The 22,870-nt window shown below is 46.7% G+C and overlaps 2 protein-coding genes across 3 annotated transcripts; one reads left to right on the top strand and one right to left on the bottom strand.

The window, feature by feature from the left end:
• Positions 1 to 1,907: 1,907 nt before the first annotated feature.
• On the top strand, positions 1,908 to 18,871 carry hs3st1l2 (heparan sulfate (glucosamine) 3-O-sulfotransferase 1-like 2). The gene is made up of 3 exons (XM_029163306.3): positions 1,908 to 2,246; positions 13,566 to 13,993; positions 14,656 to 18,871. Exons 2-3 carry the CDS (start codon positions 13,742 to 13,744, stop codon positions 15,319 to 15,321), a joined length of 918 nt encoding a protein of 305 aa, XP_029019139.1. The 5' UTR covers positions 1,908 to 2,246; positions 13,566 to 13,741; the 3' UTR covers positions 15,322 to 18,871.
• Positions 18,872 to 20,212: 1,341 nt separating this feature from the next.
• On the bottom strand, positions 20,213 to 22,410 carry LOC114862464 (histone H2A.V). 2 transcript variants are annotated; one of them, XM_029162784.3, is made up of 5 exons: positions 22,255 to 22,410; positions 21,235 to 21,312; positions 21,021 to 21,134; positions 20,781 to 20,910; positions 20,213 to 20,600 (listed from the first exon to the last, which is right to left on the bottom strand). In XM_029162784.3, the coding sequence occupies exons 1-5, from the start codon at positions 22,255 to 22,257 to the stop codon at positions 20,539 to 20,541; spliced, it is 387 nt and encodes a 128-aa protein (XP_029018617.1). In that variant the 5' UTR covers positions 22,258 to 22,410; the 3' UTR covers positions 20,213 to 20,538. The 2 variants fall into 2 exon arrangements, with proteins under 2 accessions (XP_029018617.1, XP_055367619.1); XM_055511644.1 differs by lacking the exon at positions 22,255 to 22,410 and having other exon boundaries at positions 21,235 to 21,318.
• Between the last annotated feature and the right edge of the window lie 460 nt (positions 22,411 to 22,870).

Below are 22,870 nucleotides of genomic sequence, written 5' to 3'. Positions count from 1 at the left end.
CGATAACAGAGGCTCTCACACTTCATACATCAGCTGCTGGAGGAGCTTTGTCCACAGAGACCAGGGGCTGCATCTGAACGGGTCACTAATCTCCCACCCTCACGCCCGGTCCGGCTCACACACAGCCCGGTATGTGGCGAAAGAGGAGCTGTCAGGCTTTACTCAGCAAGTCAAAATGGAAGAGATGGACTCGTCAGATTAATATGAAACAAAAGGTAAACTATCACTGTGTTCTTGTGTTGAACGGCTCAGAGTGGGCGACGGGTTGAGGAGAGCTGATGGAAGGTCAGGCGGGTCCAGAACACGCCTCACCGTCAAACGGTACCAGAGGAAACGTTCAGACGACGGTAATGACATGCAGATGCATTTAACGTTACATGTGCCACAACTGAGCTTAATGCTCAATTCAGAGTTTTAGTCAAAGACTGAAAAATAAGTCTTGTGATATAACAAGGAATAAAAAGACCTTAATGATCAGCTGTGGTTGATTTTATGACCAAACCTTCTCCAAACTGACCTGTTTGGTTGAAGGTTTATTTGTTTCCTTTCTCGTTAGCATGAATTTAATTATTGGGAGACAACTTGAAAGTGAGTGAATGTATTAATTTAGAGCTTTGAGGGTTTGGGCTCCTTTACATTTATGGAACAGGACTCGTGTCCTTTCTTATCCTTCAGGCTGTTTTGCATAAAAAGAGGAAACAATACCAGGACGTAAACACAGAGGAATGAAACACGAGAGGCTGCTTTAACCTGATTTGCATAGTTTTTACTTTTAAGAACAATATTGTGGAGGGTAAACGCACCCAAATACTGCAGGACACTGAGATCTACAACAGTGCACATCCACCTTCCTCCTCCTCCTCCTCCTCCTCCTCCTGAGGAGCAGTTTAATGTGGATCTAGAGCAGATTAGCAGGATGAATCTGAATGCTGTAATCGCTGTGATGGGCTTAAATATAACTGAGTAAGGGTCCGTCCAAGGTTAAACTGATCGCTGTCCTTTTCAATTACCTGCCGGTGCTCAGTCGGGCGTCCAGCTCTTCTCTCCAACCTGTAATCTACTGCAGCAGGTTCAGTTGCTAACGTGAACAGCAGATTTGGCAAATTGTGCTGAAAAGTCTTATTTGAAGATTGTGTCACAAGGACGACGTCGTTGTCTGAGCTTGTCTGAAATGGTAAAAAAGGGAAATGTTCATAATGATTGTCTTGATTATTGTGCACCAAACCCACTCGCTGTGTCTTGTTAAAGCAGATTTCCACTGACAGTTGGTGTGAATCAGATTTTAATAAAGTATATAATTTAGTGACTCGCCGCTGAAAAATCATCTTATTACTGAACAGAAACTGCAGCTGAGTGGCGCTAAATCACACCAATATTAAGTGTTTTGTCCCTGAAACGATGTCGCTCCACTTTCTGTTCAACTATTCAATTAAAGTGTGTAGAATGAGTGGAAAGAGTGGAAAGAAAAACACAATAAATGTTATTCAGATCTTAAATAAAAAGCGAACTTGCAGAGACGAAACCAGCAGCCATAGCTCGCTGTTGTGTTGCCTTTGTGTTGTTGTGTGTCAGTTCTGTGTGATTTATTTATGATTCAGGGGACTCGCAACAACATGAGGAGGAAAGGCAACAATAGAGGAGGTTAAAATCCTAGAATCCAGTGGAGTCAAACGGGAGCAGAGAGGAGCAGGAAGAAATGTTCACTCCATCAATGTTTCAAAGTCATCAAATGAAGAACCGATGTGAGAACAATAAAAAAAGACAAGAAGGAAAGAAAGCGAGGAAGCCAGATAGGGAGAGGGGTGTTTCCCTGAGGTGGAGATGTGTTTGTGTGTGAACTAATCTCGCTCGCTCGCCCGCTCTCTCTCTCTCCCTCCCTCACACACATACACACACTCCCTCCTTCTCGCGCTCAGTTGCAACAACGCGCTCAGTGAGGTCGGCAGCACAAAGCAGAGTCGCTCTCAGCCGCCGGGCGCCGTCACACACTCACACGCTCAGACAGCTAACGCACATCAGCAACACACACTAACACACACCAACACACACCAACACGCAGCAACACACACCAACACACACCAACACGCAGCAACACGCAGCAACACATACAAACACACACCAACACACCGGGACCTGGAGCAGATTCAACAAGAGGCAGAACAGACGCCAGAGAAGAGGAGGTACGAGGAGTAAAACAAGGGGAGATAACGAGCCACGGATTCGTTCAGAGCGAAGACCTCTGTCAGGTAAGACTGTTTATCTCATCTGATCTGCAGCAAAACTAACCTGTAACAAGTAGCAGTCAGGTTCAACACAAACCCACAGAAAGTCGTGTTGCAGAGCGAAGCTGATCCCAGAATCCTCTTGGTTGCAAAGTTCATGATGTGTGTGTGTTAATGATTACAGGAACAATACGAGTTAGAGAGAAAGTCAAGCTGAAAGGAAAGTTTGAAGCACTTTGTTGGAGCAGAGCTGCTCACGTTGACCTTGTCTCCACTTCAAGCCTGCAGGTTTTGTGTCTGGATTTTAAAAAAGTGAATTAGTGTTTTGGCAACATGGGAAATCGCTTGTTAGCATTAACGAACAAAGAGCTCATGTAGCTGTGGGACAGTATGAGGCCACAAAGGAGACGTCAGACTGGTCGGACGCGTCAACGCGAGGCGAGATGTAAAAATCCCTCAACAGTAAATGAGGGACTGGACTTCTGTCCACAGACATGTGGGTCTGAACCAAAGCCGCAGGTTCCCTTCACCTCAGCCACATAATACTGTGTCAGTGAAGCCACAGACACAGGTGAGAGAGGAGACGGAGCGAGCGAGGGCATGAATGGAGCCATTGTCTGTGTGTGTGTGTGTGTGTGTGTGTGTGTGTGTGTGTGTGTGTGTGTGTGCGTGCGCGCGCGCGCGCGCGCGTGCGTGCGTGCGTGCGTGCGTGCGTGTGTGTGTGTGTGTGTGTGTGCCTGCGTGCGTGTCCCAAAAAAACCGTGAGTGATCTTTGTCACATGAGAAGTTAATGTTAGACTAAAATGTGATGCATTGTGTAAACAATGGGATCCTGTTAAATGACGTGGAACTCAGTGAGAGTGATCTGCAGTTAGGAAGCGGTGACACAGAAAGAAACGTGGGTTTTATGCTTTCTAATATGTAAAAGAAGAACTAGTTCATGTCTGACCCAAAAACTGAGTGTAATTTAGCTTCACCTTGAATCAAAGCTGGTTCGAAAGTGGCTCCTGTTGACGGATAAGATCAGAAAGTTAAGATTCAACACTGGTTCTAGTTGACGTAAAATCATAGGAGCCTTTCTGGACCAGAGGCATCTTCTATTAAATTATAATCTCTATGGAGAGATATTAATGCCATTGGTCCATCAGCTGCTGCTGAGAAGAGTCAAAGAAAACTGTGAAAAGTCCACACACACACACACACACACACACACACACACACACACACACACACACACACACACACACACACACACACACACACACACACACAAACAAAAGCGTGAAAAAGATAGCAAGATGAAGACACTGAACTTGTTTTGGTGGAATTCATCCTGTGGTTTGAACAGAGTGCAGCTGCAGCGTTCACTGGTTCATCTCTCAATTAATGAAACCATGAAACCACATGCCCACACAATCATCCTAATCACAAACACTAAACATGATTCATGCCACGCCTTCAAAAAGTGCTTCACAAAGACCAAAGTTAAACACAATCACAAAACAGCAAAGCAATTAAAAGCACAGAGTAAAACAGGAGAATCAATTACAGAGTGATTAGATCATAAAACACTGTCGCAAAAATGCAGACAGGCGAAGCAGCAGCCATAAACTCTGCACCTTAAAGGGATTTTATAGTTTGGGAGGTTTTTCTTTTACAACTGTTTTCTGTTTACTTCTCAGTGGAATCAATTTCACTTCACCCCAGATGTGAATATGATTCTGAACTTCAGAGCGTCACCGTTTCAAATCCCCGTTTAGACAGAAATCCCGGTTCGGCAGCGAACTGGCGCCCGGGGCCCACGCACGGCGGAGGAGCAGGAGCTTTACATTCAGTGCCTAAAACAAAGAGACAGAGACGGAGGAGAAGCGGGGGAGGAGGCGGAGACGATGGAGAATTAGTGACAAATCGCTGCAAAGTTCAATGGGAATGTGGCGAAACGGCACGAGAGAGAGAAGGAGAGAGAGAGAGAGAGAGAGAGAGAGAGAGAGAGAGAGAGAGAGAGAGAGAGAGAGAGAGAGAGAGAGGCTGGGATCAGATGGAGGAGGGATTTTGGGGGTAAAATTGGGAACACGGGACAATTTGAGAGAGTGATGAGAGCCTCAAGCGCTGACACTGACGAAGACACTGTGTCAAATAGAGCTGACATCCATGTGCATAAGGGGGGGGTTATGTGTGTGTGTGTGGGGGGGTCTCTGCCACCTTGGTAGCTGAGTACATTATGGCTGTTTGGGCACATTAAGGGCATTAGCTGAAGGAGCGTCCCTGAATAATGCATGGCCTTTATTTATGAGCAGAGTGCATACGTCTGCTGAAACACACGGAACCAGGTCACACACACACACACACACACACACACACACACACACACACACACACACACACACACACACACACACACACACACACACACACACATCGAATCCTGGCGTTCAGCCTCTCACACGCTCATAGAAGTCACCTACTGGGCCGAGCGGCGCGTCCGATCCGGCGGCGCCGTGCACGTGTCTGTGTTTGTGTCTGTGTTTGTGTCTGTGTCTGTGTTTGTGTCTGTGTTTGTGTCTGTGTTTGTGTCTGTGTTTGTGCGTGGACGAAGCGTCGCCGCGTGCAAACGAATGCCTGAGTCATTCATCAGAGCGCTGTGACTAACAGCGTCGTCAACGCCTCCGAGTTCCATCACGACGCGGAACGAGTGAACAGGAGCAGGTGAAACGAGGTGACGCAGACGCAGGAGCTGCTCGTTTCCAACCAGCAAAACTCCTGAGTGTCGATTTTATCACGGCCGTCACATCTGCTCCAGAGTCACGGTGTTGACAACTGTTCACAAAAAGTACATCAAGATGCACATCAAACACCTCATCATAAAAGACTTCACATTACTGTCGACAGGTGCAGTTTTAGAGACAGAACGACTCTGCGGTTATTTGTGGTTCATATTAAAGAGAATGAATCATTTAATCACCGTTATTCACGCTGTGAAGTTTCAAGTCAGTGCAGGTTCATCCTCAGTGTCCTGCAGCTGAAAGGTCCCAGAGTTCTGTTCATTTACGGTTTGATCTTCAGAGTCGTCTCCGACTCCTGATTTAGAGACGCGCTGGTGTTTGAAGGGCAGGAGCTGGAAGCCACCGTGCACGCGGAGGTCAGTGGTAATAGTGTTGGTAAAACCTTGAGTTCATCAACCTGGCAGCCATTCATTCATTCATCTTTGGACGTTGTTTGGTTCGCGTGCTACGTTCTCCACCTCGACTCTGTCAAACTTTAATTACCTCACTGATCCCTGGAGGGAATTTTCCTTTTGCTTGTGCTGCTCACAGAGGTCAGAGGTCGGCAGCGAGGTTGGCAGGGCTTCGGTGCCTGGCTCAAGGGCTCATCAGCAGGATGAATATGTCTGTCAACATACTGGGCTCCAGCCAAAGGATGAGCCTCCACCTGACAACAATACAGATGTGAAGCTCGACACTTAGAGTAGTCGTATTTAACTAAGTGAAAGGCAAAGCTTTTCAGTGAATATTTGTTTTATTTGAGATGGAGGTGAAAATCAAAAATGCCCAGTGACAATAACAGAGGTCACAGCCGATCAGCAGCAGCCTTTGAATGCTGCCACCGATGGACCAGTGTTCTGCTCTGCCCACAGACCACATCTCCATCACCTCCCACCTCCTGGTGCCCTGCCAGTTCAAATCAATCAAGCCAATCTCGCGCATATCGACCTGCCCTGTACAGTAACAACGTCACTAGACTCGCATCCTGGCCCGCTCCCAACATTAAGCACAAAACGTATCAGGTCACGGGAGGCAAACGGAAGGACTCCAAAGGGAGGAACCAGGCTTCAGATTTGTGGGGTGACCTTGATGAGATCCAGACAAAAGGCGGGAGTTCCAGTCACAAGCTGTGGGTGGGAGTGAGGGTGTGTGTGGTTGGGGATGGATCTCATTAACTTCCAGTAGCAGAGGAAGCTAAAGGACCGCGTGTGTGTTGTGGTGTGATAGGGAGGAAGGTGGGGGTGTGGGGGTTAAACAGGGAAGCAACAAAGCCATTTAGAAGTCATAAAGTGCTTGGTGAATCAAAACCACTCCCTGCGACGCGGCCTCAGTGACGCACAGAGCTGAGGGCTGGTGCCGCTTCCTGCTCAGCGTGCGTGTTGGTGTGAGGGGACCCGTGGGCCCGTCTGGACCCACAGTGGGACGCCGGGCTCAGAGGCCGGAGGAGGAGCTCTGTGGAAATAGCATCAGAGCAGATGCAGCGATTAGAGCGAAGTCGCGGCGCGTCCGCAGCGTCTGTGCCTCAGGGTCACAGTCGTGGAGACGTTACATTAGCTTCAGTCTGTTCATTCATTTATTCTGAACAGGTCAAACCAGGAGGAATGAATGGATGATGCTGAAGCACGGCCCACAATGAGAGCAGCGACCTGCAGGTTGGGCAGCGAGCGACGAGCTCCCGCTGCATCGGCTCAGGTTTGAGCTGAGCCAACACATTAGCAGCGTCCTGTGTTATTTAAGCTGCAGCACGAACCTGGTTCACACGGCTGCTTCGTTAGCGACTTAGCTTTAGCGCCAGCGTCTCCACTTCAGGGCAAACGTTTCAGAGCCATGAGACTAATCGTCCGTTTTGGACGACAAATCTGCCCGCAGCCGCTTTGGTTTATTCCTGTGGCTGTCGGACGGTTTGGCCCCAACACCTCCCCATCTGTGGCATCGTCTGTACCCCCCCTCCCCCGACTCTCACAGCTTCGCTCTTTCCATCCTTTAACGCAGCCGGTCCCTGGGGCCGGCGGCCCAGGTGAGACGGACCCAAACAGCTGTTGCCATGGTGACCAAACAGCTGGAGCCCAAACACACCTGATGATGCTGGTGCGTCATCTTTTTCTCTTCACGTACTCTTCATCCATCCTTCAACTCTAACCTCCCTTTTTACATAAACATATTTTTTGTCCATAGATTTCTTTTAAGGATCTTTGTGAACATATAACGTGTCACCCAGAATAAACACAGAACAGTTGCGCTCACTGGTCCGTGATGATATTGAGCAGACGTAACTTCCTGCCTCCATCTGTCAGCTCAGCCTCGCTGCAGACGCCCGTATGTACACAGGCCTGAACCACAGGTACAGTAAATGACACTAAAAGGAAATAAAAGGATGGATGGCGTCTGTTGCCCCGGAGCGGCTGACCTCCCTGTTGTGCCCCGGGGGATGCAACCCCCCCCCCTTCAGAATCCTGTTTCGCCTCAGCGTGGGTGGGGTTAAACCCACTCGGACCGGTCAGGCTCCTCTCTCTGACAGGACAAGCTGTGTGGCTGCTTCCCTGTGGCAGAGCACACATATGTTGTGTCTGTAACGGCCGTTGACACAGAGCTGGGAGAGCGACAGCTGCTATTTATTGGGAACGAGACCTGCATTTGCAGCCGGGCCCCCTGCTGAGCTCAGCACGTTCAAAAACCAAGCCGATGCAGCACGGAGCCAGAATTAAAGCTCGATTTCATGCAAATGTTCTCTGAGGCAACGCGATCGTCCCGAATCCGGTGGAAACCAAATCACACAGTTGTTTACTGCGCTGATACACTGCGCTGAGGCAGGTTTTAAATTTTAAACTAAATAGAGGAAAGGCCGAGCAGCGGGGTTCCAGGTTTCAGTGCTGCACCAAGCTACGGAGAGATAAACCAGAACAGCGTGTGTCTTCTTCACTGCAGGTCTGGACCTGCTCACAGAATGATAAACTGAGGGGCACTTTATTAGGTACACCTGTGCAGTCTAATGCTACATGATACTGCACCACTCTTTGTCCATGTGACAACACTAAAGTCACCCTGGCTCCAGCTCTGCAGCTAAAACAACCTGGTTGTGCTTAACAAACTGTAGACACACTTAAGTAATGTAACGCTTTCATATGCAAAAGAATGTGACAAAGGAGGACGTGAAACAGCAGGAGAGAGGATGGTTTGCTTTCTGTCAGCAACGCTATGCATTAAGCATGCGTTTTCCAATCACCGGCCCCTTCACACGACTGATACGACACGAAACCTCCTGCTTGGGCTCCACACACACGTTCAACAGTATTCCTGCTCTGTGCGCGCGGCAAACACCCAGCGAATGTGCTTGCGTCTGGTACAGTTGACCCAGATCTCTGCGCGTGCACGGTGCAGGCAGCGGCGCGCGGGGGTTCAGAGTTATCTATGTGTGAGCGAACGAGACGATGAGAGGGTGAAAGGGCATAGCTCTGTTTGTCAAACGGGTTAATTTGGAAAGCAGCAGGGGGCCCATGGGTAAAAGATGGCAGACCTCAGCCAACATCAGAGCGCGCCTGTCAGCATGTGAGACTCATCACATCAGGCTCTCAGTGGGACTGAAAGGACAGGCTGCTTCGAACCCAGCGCTGATCTAATCACTGATAATTCGCTTGTAGTCGTGGCAGCGTGTTTACAATCCGCGTCGTCATTCTTTGCTGGAAAAGGTCACCCCACAAATAGAAGCAGAGAAACAGCAGCATCCCGAGTTTGTGTCAATGCCTCTTTGTGACTGCAGACTTGAACATGCGCCGGTCGCTCGTTTCTGGGGAACCCTGCAGTGCGAACCTCTGCAATAACAAATGTGACCCAGCTTCTGAAACGCTGCCGACACACGAGCAGTTGCCTCAAACTCACTGCTTCCAACACTTCAACACTGAACCCTCAGGTTTAGCTTCACCTGCTACTTCTCATGACTGGTCCCAGAGCACAGCTACTATATGAACACACACACACACACACACACACACACACACACACACACACACACACACACACACACACACACACACACACACACACACACACACACACACACACACACACACACACACACTTGTAGAGGAGGTTGCGTGCAGTCGTGCACATGGCATGTTTGACCATTAGGTTTAGTGGCTGTAAAAGCACATAATGGAGCCAGCATGTATTAAGTGCCCTTTGTTGCTGACACATAAGATGAATGTAGGTCAGTGTGAACATTGGTGCAGTTTCAGTCCCAGCACTGGGAGCTCGATGCGAGAAGTAAAGACAAACACCCTGCGTAATGGTTCCAGTTGGAGGCTGCAGAAGCTCTGCATGTGTTAGTATTTCACCTGTGCACCTGATGCTTATAAAAGCGAGCACAGAAACACTTCTGAGAGGGAGATAAAAAGATTCAGATCAAGAGGGAGGAAGAGGCTCTCGTCAGGAGCTACTCGGGCAGTTCAGACTTTACTCTGAAACTCTCTGAGGAGAAGATCAAATCATTGCATTTATACAGGCAACATCAGCATCTCGCTCCTCAGGCTCAGCGCTCCGTGCACAATTCCTTGACCTACGAGCACAAAGAGATGAGAAGCAAATCTCTGCATTGTACCTGTGACCTATAGAGAGGCCTGGCAGCAGACAGGAAGCTCTGTGGGAGTGGAGAATTCAGACAGCATCATTCAAATGCTCACTGTTCATCGTTCTACCTGTACGAACCCCCCAGAGGCGCTGGCCGTCTCCTCTGCTGCAGAGTAACAGGAACGGGCCCGGCCTCTCTTATTCTGAAAGGCAATCACCTCCACGGTAGTGAGCCAACGTGGGCCGAATGAGACAAACGTGAAGCTGAAGAAGTGCAGCGAGGTGAAAGGTAAATAAAGGCAGAGGGAGTCGAGTGAAAGAGCAGCAGCGAGAGCAGGAACGAGGACAGAGTTTATCTGCGCCTCGCAGGCTCCGCTACCACAGGCCTGGCAGTGGAGGCGCTGGCCCTAACACCCCACCAGGGACAATCTCCTGTACCTCAGCCCCCCCCCCGCGTCTCCTCGTACGGGATAATCCTCCCACCGCCCCAGCGCTCAGCGCAGACGTTTGTCAGGGCCCGGATCGGATCGCAGGCAGCCGCACGCTGTTCCCGCACAAAGGCGAAGGCACTGCACACATGCAGATGAGACGAGATGCACACACAAAGTTATAAGACGCAGACACTGGCTCCCAGAACGGGGACGACAGCAGCTGCCTTTCACACATAATTACCCTGCGCCCTCCCCTCCCCTCCCCCGATGCTGCTTTCTCCATCTCCATCTTCTTCAGCTTACAGCTACTTGTGTTCAGGCGCATCATCGGGAGCTCACGCATCATTGACAGTCCTGCTATTGTTGTTGTTGTTTGCTCTCCTGGACCACGCTGCTAATGTGAATCATGCCAAGAGGCGATGAGCGGGAAAGACAAGGACTGGCAACGACTCATTGGGCCTCATTGGGCCGAGCTAAGAGGCTAACTCAGAGCCCACACGGAGCCCATCCGAAGAGCGTCCCTCCAATGAATGGTGCTAACGAACTCCAACCGCCATTTTGTGCCTTGTGCTCCAGACGAGTGTGGCTGGTTACAGCTTCAGTGTTCAGGCATCAGGCAGAAATGATTGAAAGTGAATTACAGAGTGAGACAACTGTAAAAATAAAGTGTAGACAGACAGACATGGAGCAGTTTCTCATTTCTAAATCAATCCTGTCTCATTTCCTATTCGTCAAGATTAAAAGTTCATTGACTCAAAAATATTTCAGGGCAGAAAGGTGCGCTTGTGTTTTATTTATGAGCAGCTAAGAGGCTGCTGGAGGGCATCCCTATTAGCATGGTGCTGGGATGTGCTAGCAGACGCACAAAAACAGGCTCAGACAGAGGCAGGACCGGGACCAGGAAACCGAGGGGGGGATGAAAAGAACCGGGGAAGACGAGAGGAAGGGGAGGAAGAGGAGGAGGAGGCTGAGGAAGGTCACGAGGTGAGGGGGAAGTGAAGAGACTTGACAGCAGGGGAAAACACCGGCTTACAAGGAGGTCACAAGGGACTCACGCAACCACTTAACACGAGGCATGTCTCGCTGCAGCGCACACATCCCCGAAACACGGCTCCCTTTGTCTCACACACGCCCTCCACACCGTGACCGGCACCAGCCCACAGTCTGCGCCTCACAGCAAAACCACGACTGCAGGTGCTGTGAACCTGCCGGCAGCCGAGGAGCGCGAGCGGCGGTTCATGTGTGGGACGGATGAGTGGAAGCGCCCAAATCACAACGCGTGCACCGCTGCTCTGAGGGCGCATGAATCATGCAAAGCTCAGCGTTCTCTCAGTCGCAGGCTCAGTCAAGACTAGTTGTGGTCAAAGATGTCACGACTCTGCAGTCAGGAGGAAGACGTGATGCAGGAGGTGGAGTCCGACAAGATGTCAGTGCTGCAGTTTGTAATGTGGTGCAAAAACAAGAGAACACGGAATCAAACGAGACAAAGAGCAACTGTGCAAATGAGCAAATCCTGGACTCGTCACACGACCTTTCATCACAGGCGACTCTGGGGGAAGCAAGTAATGATCGCTATTAACTGCAGCCCTAAGCCTCAGGTGAGCAGTCACCACTCCGCCTGCACGGCCGGGCATCACACACTGCATCACACACTGCATCACACACTGCATCACACACTGTATCACACACTGCATCACACACTGTATCACACACTGCATCACACACTGCATCACACACTGTATCACACACTGCATCACACACTGTATCACACACTGTATCACACACTGCATCACACACTGTATCACACACTGCATCACACACTGTATCACACACTGTATCACACATTGTAGGGCGGCGCCTCCCGCCCGCCGCCAGCGAGGGACGTGTGTGACGCCGGCGTCGCCAGCGTCGCCGGCGTCGCCAGGTTGGCGCCGACGGCCGGAGGAGCGGCGTCGCTCCCTCAGGGTGCAATTAGTGCTGCGCTGCAGGAACGACGCAGGCAGGGTTCCTCCTGCGGAGCCCGGCGCTGATGCACTAATTAATAAGTCAGTGACATCAGGCACAACAGCAACACAAACAGAACCAGGACCAGCACAGTCCGACGAGAAGCGTTTAAGGAAACAGACCCTGGTTCAGTGTCCTTTAACTGAACAAACAAGACAGATCTGACTCGAAAGTGACACAAAGTCTTCACATGGAGCCAGATGTGGTGAACACAGGGTCCATTTTGCACAAAACCACAAACAAAACCACTGGAAGTATGTAAATAAATACATTCACAGACATTTCAGGTTTGATCATTGCACATTGCAGGTGCATTTGAGGCGTCCACAGCTGCGTCTGTGTGGAAACATCATCAGGCTTCAGTGTAAACAGCAGAGGAAGCGTCCCATTCACAGCAAGGAGTGAGTCAGGAACAGCCCGAACCTTCAGCTGAGCAGTTGTGTTCTACCTCATGCTCTCGGTTTGGCTCAAGGGCAGCGCGTTGTTCAACCAAAGAAAACGCTTCGTTATTCGCTGTGTGAATAAATGTTTCACATTTAAGCATGTTGTGAACTTTCCCTGAGGCCGCGTTGGTCGGTCAGGTGTCTTTTTAAAGGAACAGATTAGCTGGTGTTTGATAAAGGATCAATTCAAGCTTTAATTGCGGCTGTGAAGACGCATCCTAATTAATTATTTGAAACCTCATCAAACAATCAGCCTTTAGGAAATGAAATTCATCATTCAGACGTTGAGGATTCAGCAGCAGAACTCAGAGGTGTCAGACCCTAAACCTCACAGACCTCCTGTCTGTGGGCTTTAGATGTAGATTAATATTTCAGTGTTTCTGGTCGGATCCATCACTGGGGTTGGGACGTATTTCAGCATGTGGGACCATGAAGCAGTGGAGCAAACGTACGACTGCTGCTGATTTGTACTTGTAAAGACACGCAGGTGAAATCTGAGCGGAGCTGCTGCTTCCTGTTACTCCACATCTTTTTTTTAGCACTTGTTGCTGTGTTTTCCTGGTTCCATTGCTTTTTGTTTGGACCATTTCAAGCGATTCAGACTGGGCTATGGTTTCATACAGTGACATATAAATATGTCATAATAACAGTATCGACAGTACTGTAGTCAGTCGTTAGTTCTTTGTTTAAAAGCTGCATTAAATTTGTAAATTGTAAACATGCAACTCAATCTGAAGTTCTAAAATGAACGATCTCTGTTCCGAGCTCCAGTTGATTCACAGCACATGCTGCCTGTTTATCTGCATGTCTATCAGGCTGCTGCACTTTGTTTCACCACGTGTTTAGCATTGATGACATGTTAACGTGTACACAGGCATTACTCAGTACAAGTATGTGCAACTATTAACCAAGTGTGTCCTTGAGGAAGACGCTTCACTAGCTGCATGCAGCCCACTGCTCCCCATTACATGATGATGATGACCAATAGAGGCTTTCTTTCTTTCTTCTTCTAAATTGCTGCTAAAAACACAATAATTTCCCCGCTGTGGGATCAATGAAGTCATATCCTATTCTTTCCCATTGATGACAGTGAGACAGGACAGCTGGATCTTTTATAACCTTTTTTTTCTTGTATTGCAGGTTGCCCCACTGAGGCCCCCTGCTGACTGGTAACCAGTACAGCGCTGTCCCGGTCTGGGAGCTCCATGACTGTGTCCACATAACCTCCACCTGTGTGTGTGTGTGTGTGTGTGTGTGTGTGTGTGTGTGTGTGTGTGTGTGTGTGTGTGTGTGTGTGTGTGTGTGTGTGCGGCACCATGCTGTGGACAGTGCTACTAGCTCTGCTGCTGCTCCTGCTGCTGCAGACTCAGCTGTCTGTGTGCTTGAGGGAATTACGCAGCGGGGGTTCCTACTCCTCTTCGTCATCCTCTTCATCCTCCACCTCCTCCTACAATGCCACCCAGCAGCGGCTGCCCGGAGCTATAATAATTGGTGTGAGGAAAGGCGGCACCAGGGCCCTGCTGGAGATGCTCAACCTGCACCCAGACGTGGAAGTCGCAAAGGCCGAGGTGAGAAGAGCCTCAGGTTCATCATGTAGTAGTTCATGGAAGAAAGTTAGAACGTAGTCAAAGAAATGGCTCTAAATTCATGTGATGTTTGGAGTTGTACGGATTCACCTTGAGACTCGTAAGGCGAGTAAGAAATAGTTGAAACTCCTCATCAGTGTATGAAAATGTTAGACACAGTGTTTTGAAGGTTATCACATGTAAAATTAACAGAATAAGAGATGATCTTTGAATAGACAGCTCGCAGTTCAGCAAGTTTATAGACAGTGAATTCAGGGAAAGTGTCTCAAACGCATCTAAAGCCATCATGATGCTCGTGTACATGTTACGCACAGAAGCTAATACAAAGTCAGGCCGCAGAGCCGTCGTGCACGCGTGAGCTCATGGGTGGAGACAGGCGGTCCCACTGAAGCTGCACAGAGAGAAATCCTAATCAGGCCGTCTGACATGACGCCTGCAAAGCTGGAAAGAGATTGGTTTGGACAAAATGGGGGCAAAATAAATGAGATGAACGTCTTTGAGATGGTAAAAGAAATTACTTGTCTCTACAAATTCCTTCAGCGAGCGTTAAAGAAAAGTTTTCACTGCATCAAGAGGGAAAATGTCTAAAAATGCTTCAAGTGGTTCGTTACCAAAGCAGCCGTCTGTCCCTCTGACTCTGTCAGGTCCACTTCTTCAACGTGGAGGAGCACTACCGCCGAGGCCTGGCCTGGTACCGGGCCCAGATGCCCCTCACGCGTCCCGCTCAGCTGACGCTGGAGAAGACCCCCGGCTACTTCGCCGCCCCGCAGGTTCCGGCGCGCGTCTGGGACATGAACCCCGCCGTCCGCTTGTTGCTCATCGTCCGGGACCCCGCCGAGAGGCTGGTGTCTGACTACACCCAGGTCCTCCACAACCGCCTCAGCCGCCACAAAGCCTACCGGCCGCTGGAGGAGCTGCTGCTCCGCGGCGGCCGCATCGACCCCGGGTACAAGGCGCTGCAGAGGAGCCTGTACCACCAGCACCTGGCGCGCTGGCTGGAGGTCTTCCCCAGGGAGCAGATCCACGTGGTGGACGGCGACGCGCTCATCCGCGATCCCTTCCCTGAGCTGAGGAAGGCCGAGCGCTTCCTGGACCTGCCGCCCAGGATCAGCGCCAGCAACTTCTACTACAACACCACCAAGGGCTTCTACTGCCTCCTGTCTGCCGGGCACGACAAGTGCCTGGACGAGTCCAAGGGGAGGCCGCACGCGCCCCTGAGCAGCCAGGCCTTCAACACGCTCTGCCGCTACTTCCGGAGGCCCAACGAGCTGTTCTTTGAAATGGTGGGGAGGTCGTTCTCCTGGTGCTGATCCGGAGATGAAAGGAATCAAACTGTTGTCGGTGTGTGTTTGTAGGCAGATACACGGAGGGATCTCATCCTGTTGCTGATTCCTGCTCAGGTACAAACGTGGCCCAATGAACTGGAACTCGTGGCCGAACCGAACCTTTACCGTGACCACGCTGGTGCCTCCGGTGGAAACCGCCACGACAGCAGTGCCGTACAGCCGCTGGAATGAGCTGCCCGTCAGTGCTTGTGTGTGGGGTGTTAAAGTAGAAATAGAAAGACGGCTGAAGTGATTGCACTATGAACTTTAACTGTGTAAAAATCCACGAGGTTTGATGTAGAAAACAGAAAACGTCCTTTCTTGGAAGCTTCTCAACAGCTGCAACATGTTTGTGTTAGTAAAACTATTTAAGTTGAGTTTGTTTGCTTCATGCTTTTGTTCATTTACTAGAAATACTTTTAGAGGTCGAGTCATGATACAGAATGGATTTTTTAGCTCTTTTGAAAGAAACAGCACTAAAACTGTGTGTTGTTTTCAGTTCAAGGCTGATCTCATTTCTCTGTTTTTTAAGATGTCCTTCTAATAAATGTTGGGTCCCACAACCTTCTGCTTCACGGTGAGGTTTAAATGTGTAAGACATCAAACATGCAGCGTCTCTGGAAGCTCCTCTCTCTCAGTGGATGGAGATGTTCTCTGTCAAAGTGGGCCCGGGTCCGTTTCCCCATTATCGCCAGCGCCACGCTGCAGGTCACCTCAAGAGCTCAATCAGAACTTCATTCATTTAAAGCCAGAACGTCATGTCAGTGGACCGACTACAGCAGTCAACGTCATGAAACTGTAGGATTTAAGCACAACACAGGCTGGTTTGCTTCACATAATCCCATTAAACTTGTTCAAATGCAGAGAAAAATTTCCCCAAGGGGATCAATTAAATCTGTCTAAACTTGCTTCACTATGCAACTCTGCACAGGTAACTCGCTCCCAAATTAAAAAAACGTAATAAACAAAAGTAATGAAATTTAATTCATTGAAATGTTCCTTCCTCAAAACAATAAGTTATAAACTGTATAATAAATCAAAACTCTTCTCTCTAAATCTCACTACACATTAAAATAATCAGGATTTTCTGACATGGTTAGAATTTTATTTATGAATCCTAAAATAATTCCCTCAGTCAATGATGAAAGATTGTTTCCGAAACAGATTCTAATGGTCAGACTGGCCTTCAGATGTGGACAGGCTGCGGTGGCCTGGATAACAGGTGGAATGCGTGGATGGATTAGTGAAGGAGCCTCTGACTGAGGGTCACAGTTCTAGGCCTGAGACTCTGGATGAGGCAGCTTTTCATGTTAAAGCTATAAACAGACACCTGTAAAATAGACATCAAACAATCAAAAACTCTCACTCTTGAATGTGATGTAAATCTTTGCGTCATTTGTCCTCGGCTGAATTCTCACCAGAGGTGACACTTACCTTCATCCCTGCTGCTGTTTGGCGCGGTGCATTTCAGGACTCTCACCAGATGAGAATGAGAGGTGAAGGCTGACCTGTGGCTGCCAGCCTCCCACTGTCCTCAGGAGAAAAGCGTGAAGATGAGAGAGAGACAGACATAAGAATAAACAAATGATCGGGCTCTTTGAAGATGTGAAGCGATGCGTCTTTCATGTGCTCCCACAGAGGCTCTCGTTCTGGACAAAACCTCTGACAGTCCAATGTCACATTTCATAATAACATTAACTTCCTAAGTTTGCTGCAGCTTCATAACTTTGTCCTGACCTCAGAGTGGTTCTCACTATCAGCTTAGGTTTAGAAGATGATCTGGTAAAGTGGTAATCTGCAGGATTAAATCTTCTATTTTGGTCTCATTTTTGATGCTAATCAAAAACTCGTCCTTGTGCTTCTGCTCTGCAGAGAGAGATTAAAATGTTCACAGATGAATCCCAATGACTTCATGATCCCCTGACTTATTAGCGATGTTGGTGGTTAATATTACAATAAATCCGTTGAAGCTAATGTCAATAATTAGGCTTCTGATTAAATAGGTTTCTATCAGCCTCGTCCTAATAATCAAATGGTGCTCTGTCAAACACTCTATATAGTCTTTCAAAGTAATCAGGCTCCCGATGTAGGTTCTGTCTTTTATCGAGACACAGTCTTTGTTTTTTGTGACTGTAATGTACATATTAAGCCAGTGTGACTCAGGTCTGAGGCGCTTTTATGTAATAAATAAGCCCAGCTTTGTTTCTGTAGCTCTAGCAAAGGTCAGCCGTGTCGCTGTCATTGTCGGCGCTGAGCCGAGCCGCCGCGCACCCGAAACACTCCATTTATCATCTGAAAGTCATTAAGGCTCTGAGTCAGACTTCAGTAAACAAAAGTTACGAAGTGGCCGTGAACGTTTTTTTCTTGTCTCCGTCAGAGCTGCTTATTCTTGTGAAGGATCATCTCTCATTTCAGTAGCAGGAAAAACTAAGTGAATGCTGAGATAATAGCACTTAGGTCTGTCTGCACACTGGAGAACAACCTTGTTAGCTTATCTGGAGACGGGACCCTGGCTGTTGTGTGAGAGTTATTACACTGAGAAATAAGACCAGAATATTTCTTCTGTTCCATTTCCATAAATATTAATATTCAACATTATAGTGTAGCCATGAATGGTGTCATACGGACCAGCAGAGGGCATGTAATGCCTCAATAACTGGAGGTAATGAAGCAAGATGTTTGCTCATGAGTCATTTATACAGTTTAAACCATATTACAGCCAGAAACTATCAATGCTCTCACTGTTCAAACTGTGGGGAACAACAACTGTAATAAACACTTAGACGCTGATGATGATAGAACATCACAGACAACTTTCACTTAGCTTCACTTTTAGATGGTCCATATTTAGCACTAAATTTCTGTTTTCCCTTAAATATTAAATTCTGAATTGTTGTTTGTGCTCCAGATTTTGTGTAAAAGCTGTAATGTCACAACCAACATGAAGTATTTCAAGACTGAAGCTCATTCTTTCCACAAACACTTGAAAGCAGCAACTGCCCTTCGGAAGAAATCACTGTTAGTCACACAGATGTAGCTGATGAATTTCAGCCTTGGATCTGCAGCATTCGAAATATTTATAAAGTATATCACATGAATGTCACAACAAAACAGAGCTGTCCTTGCTCGTGTTAGTAAAATGGCTACAGGACATCATGTTGATGTGCTGTTTGTGAGATGAGTGCAGCGTGAGAGCTGGGTGCAGCTTTACATGGCTCCATGCAGACTCTTTTCATCTATAGCGGAGGAAAGGCAAGATGCTTTGTGCACTTGGAAATCAGCAGCTGCCCACGCAACAGCACCCACTTACTCACAATGGCACAGCTTGTCACAGCCGGTGTCAAACTCAGAAGGTCACCGTTAACTTTGTGAGTGTGAGTGTAAGACTCATAGGAAATGACAAATTTTAGACGTCCTAACTTGTAAATAGCGAAAATATTTACAGTTGGCTCTTTTGCTGGGTGTTGATGAAGTCTGGGCTTTTGCTTTTGTACAGACGTCTGCAGCATCAATAAACTACAACAAAAAAAACATATTCTGTTGTCAGTGCTGCTGTCTGCCCGTTTCCACCACTGCATGCAACCGTGATCACTCCTTACTTGACAAAACCAAACACACGCTTTGCAAATGAGCACTAGTCTTCATTATTAATCCAAATTATCCCCTTTTTCCGTATTATATCAAAGGAAAATGTGTTTACTTGCACATGTTTATATGTGTAGAATATAACGATGCCATGCTGAATAGTAACCTCATTATATTTTCTTCAAGACACCATACACTAACCAGATTAGATCAAAGTGTAGGATGATTTTGTCTCATTGGAATATTATAAACAACTGACCTGATTACATTGTCTTAATTTAGCATGTTTGTTCAGAAGCATAATGATGTTTTATGTCCATGTGAGACTGATGTTTTAAAGTCAACAAAAAAATATATTTTAGAAAACGGTTGGAAGTCTGTTTAAGACGCTTGTCATTTTGTTGCGCTGGTCAGTGGCTCCCCCTGCTGAGCTGAAAAACCTGCAACACTGTGATGACTGTTGGAAATGGCAAAATGACAAGACTGTAAACAAAGCCATATGTCGACCAGTAGATCAACATGAAAATGGAACAGCTACATGCTATTTTCCAACTGGCCAACATTAAGGAATTTCCCTTCAATTTATATGAAGAAACTCAATTCATTCAACTTGAAGCTAGAAATAAAACTTGATGTTTTTTTACTGTTAAATATTGGTATATTTAATACCTAAAATGTAAAAATTAAAAAACGAAACATATGGCAGTCATTACAAGTCTTACACAGGCATTTACAAAATTAACTGCAAACTTCAAGTACTGATTGCAAACCATGTCAAAGATAATATGCCAGGTGTTTATTCATAGACAAAATACGCAATTATTTCCCTGAACACACAACCTTTGAGTAAGGCTCCAACTTCTTTAGGAAAAAAATATAAAGCTGGGTCTAGATGTTAAGAATTGTGTGTTTACAGTGCTGCAGATGAACGTTTGAAGCAATCATGCCCAAATTAAAATTTTAAATCTTCTATAAATGGATCTAACTGTTCTCTGTAGGGATGTGTGACCGGAAAGGGATTTCACACTGTCGAATAGGTACGAAATACTGCTATTAACATCAACATGAAACACTGGAGCAGACAGTAGCAATAGGCATGTTTCAAATATTTTTCATTTGGATGTAAAAAAACTCCAACTTTCCATACATTACTATGTTTGTGCAGTTCATTACAGTAAGTCAAAAGGAATAAAGCACCATCTTACAATTAGCTGTTTTTAACTAATTTTCTGTTCAAAAAAATCTGTAAAAACATAGTAAACATTTTAACTTCAAGAAAATGACCACAAAACAAGATTTTCCTTTTATATAAAAAATGGTTTAACAACTTCTTTTTTTCAGTATAAAACATTACAGAATCCCAGGCCAATCAAACAAATTCATCTTCACCATCTGAAATAATCATTAACTCCCCAGTCAAACGTTCTACAACAACATACAAAGGGATTTTGACGTTAACGGGGTTTCTGTACTTTTTTCTAGTTATGGGAAAATATAACAACACAAATTCTAACAATCACTCTTCGTTTGCTATAATATTAATAATAAAAAAAGAACAAATGTGAACTCCTGGTCCAATCAAAGTTCAAGCCCCAAAATTTCTGTTCAATGTGGCATCTATGCAGTCTTCTGCTGGCCCTTCTTCCCAATGAGGGATTTGTGGATGTGAGGAATGACACCTAAAATCAGAGATAATAAAAATAACATCAATGAAATTAATTATTTTATTTAGGAGCAGCTGTATTCTGCAGAAATGTGTAGTAAACGACCAGTGGTCTGCAGTTAGGCAAATAAAATACATATTCAATAAAGGCAAAGATTGATAAAATAAAAATGTATTTGCAAAACTGTCCACCCACCTCCTCCAGCAATTGTTGCCTTGATAAGGGAATCCAACTCCTCATCACCACGAATGGCAAGCTGCAAATGTCGTGGGGTAATACGTTTCACCTTCAAATCTTTGGAGGCATTGCCTGCCAACTCAAGTACCTGAGAACAGAAAGCGAAGGTTAAATCTGTATGCCAATACTGAAGGATGCAGCATTGCTTGTAGTTTACTTTTAATGTACAATAAGCATGCATTATGTGGGTGTAATTACTTCAGCAGTGAGGTACTCAAGGATAGCTGCACTATACACAGCTGCTGTGGCTCCTACACGACCATGGCTGGTTGTGCGAGTCTTCAAGTGCCTGTGGATACGACCCACCGGAAACTGACAGGAAACAGTTAGGGGACAAGAGTTTAGATATAACAGAGGTATCCCTTGAATGCAATACAGCCACAAACTGTCAAATAAAGATTCAAAGGTTTACCTGCAGCCCAGCTCTCTGGGAACGTGACACTGCTTTTGCCTTGGCTTTGCCACTGTCTTTTCCTGCCTTGCCACCAGCCTGCATGAAGAGATTTTTAGGAAAATTGTTTATAAAAAGGTAGCATAAATGTGTAGACGTTAAATCAATAGACATGTTATTTATAAAGTTAAATGTTAGCTCGTGGGTTACAGTTTGGTAGAAAAACAACTGCGAAAGTAGCCGCTAAATAAATGTACAAGTGGATGAATATGTAACGTTACAGGTGCCCGGTTAAGCGGTTATGTTTCCCGCCAATTAAATAAAACCCAAAACAGACCAATGGGGGCGACAGTTACGGTGATGGTCACATGGAAAGAACTTTATTTTTTCTTTAAACTAACAAAGAACAACCCGAGAAACGACGGACGTGGGGAGCTGTCAAAGCAGCGCTGCCGCTCAGCCCGCGACTAACACAAAACAGACGCGCCGCGTTGACACGCTCAGTGAAACGAAGTTTTCATTCACGGTTTTCAAAACAAAAGAAGTTTCCCTCGGCGTCACATGAACTCTGTGAGCAGAGAACGCGCACCCTGGTGCCTTAGAGAAATGCAGTAATTTACAGACCTACTGCAAAAGTACCCTGATCAAAATAACAGTAACCAACCGTTAAGCTAATAAATAGCCCAACTTAGCTTGCTAAAACACCTATAAGTGGCTGGATCAAATCAAAAGCACTTCAAAATAAAACAAACTTATATCGGAGCGCTCCACTTGTCTAACCAAACTATCCGAAAAACACACCGCAGTGCTCACTACATTCCATTTACTATAAAAGCCATAAAACTGACGTAAACCGAGCACCTTAATGCTAACGTGTTAGCTGACAGTTAGCGCTTTAGCCAGCTTTTAAACCACACATCTTCTACTCGAATTTCCTCAGTCCAAATAAAAACCAGCACTTTCTACAGTGTAGCATTAAATACATTACAAATGCAACATCAACCCGGTTAATGCAATTAACATCAGCTGAAGAGAACATACCATTTTTCCGTCTCCTTATTTCACCGTAGAACAGAGCGGATAGCAAATAATTTCGGTTGCCGAAGCAAAGAAACAATAAACCCTTTTGCAAATCTTTCGCATGCGACCCCTCGTGGGAGTCTACATAGCCAATCAGAGTGCGTGTTGTTACTTCGAATCTCTGTTCTGACCAATTGCCACGCGTCTTGCAGAGCCTTCGCCCATCCCCCACTCATCGTGCCTGCCTTTGCGCACGAAACCAACAAGTAGGCGGGATTGTCCTTCCAGGGGCATCCATCCCAAAAATGTGCAAAATACACAGTCAGGAGGCCGTTGTGTCACTCCACTATTCCGCTTCCCATCCTATATAATAAAATAGTTTTGTGCCACTTGTATTAGAAAACTAGTTACAGTAGCAGTAATTAAATAAAAAGGTATTTCGCCGATGTAAATGTAATTAATTTGTGAAATACTGATAAGACGCGCTGTTATGGATTGTAAATACAACAACCACTCGAATGTCATCCACAGGGCGGCTGCGTTCTGTTGACAGACGAGAAACATGGCGAATGGAGGCGTACGGTCCTTGTCTGTTTATGTAATTGGCAGCACTGGCGCCCAATCAGAGTCTAGAAAC

The sequence above is a fragment of the Betta splendens genome, chromosome 9, assembly GCF_900634795.4.
Source record: "Betta splendens chromosome 9, fBetSpl5.4, whole genome shotgun sequence".
NCBI lineage: Eukaryota > Metazoa > Chordata > Actinopteri > Anabantiformes > Osphronemidae > Betta > Betta splendens.
Note: the sequence above shows the minus strand (reverse complement) of the source record. Positions and strands in the feature narration are given on the sequence as shown.

Bases quoted from the DNA above. Each gene is read 5' to 3' on its own strand.
- hs3st1l2 (XM_029163306.3), top strand. From the start codon at position 13,742: ATGCTGTGGACAGTGCTACTAGCTCTGCTGCTGCTCCTGCTGCTGCAG. The intron at 13,994-14,655 runs GTGAGAAGAGCC...TGACTCTGTCAG, and splicing joins TGGAAGTCGCAAAGGCCGAG to GTCCACTTCTTCAACGTGGA.
- LOC114862464 (XM_055511644.1), bottom strand. From the start codon at position 21,318: ATGCAGGCTGGTGGCAAGGCAGGAAAAGACAGTGGCAAAGCCAAGGCA. The intron at 21,135-21,234 runs GTAAACCTTTGA...GTTTCCTGTCAG, and splicing joins CCCAGAGAGCTGGGCTGCAG to TTTCCGGTGGGTCGTATCCA. The intron at 20,601-20,780 runs GTGGGTGGACAG...CTCTGATTTTAG, and splicing joins GGCAACAATTGCTGGAGGAG to GTGTCATTCCTCACATCCAC.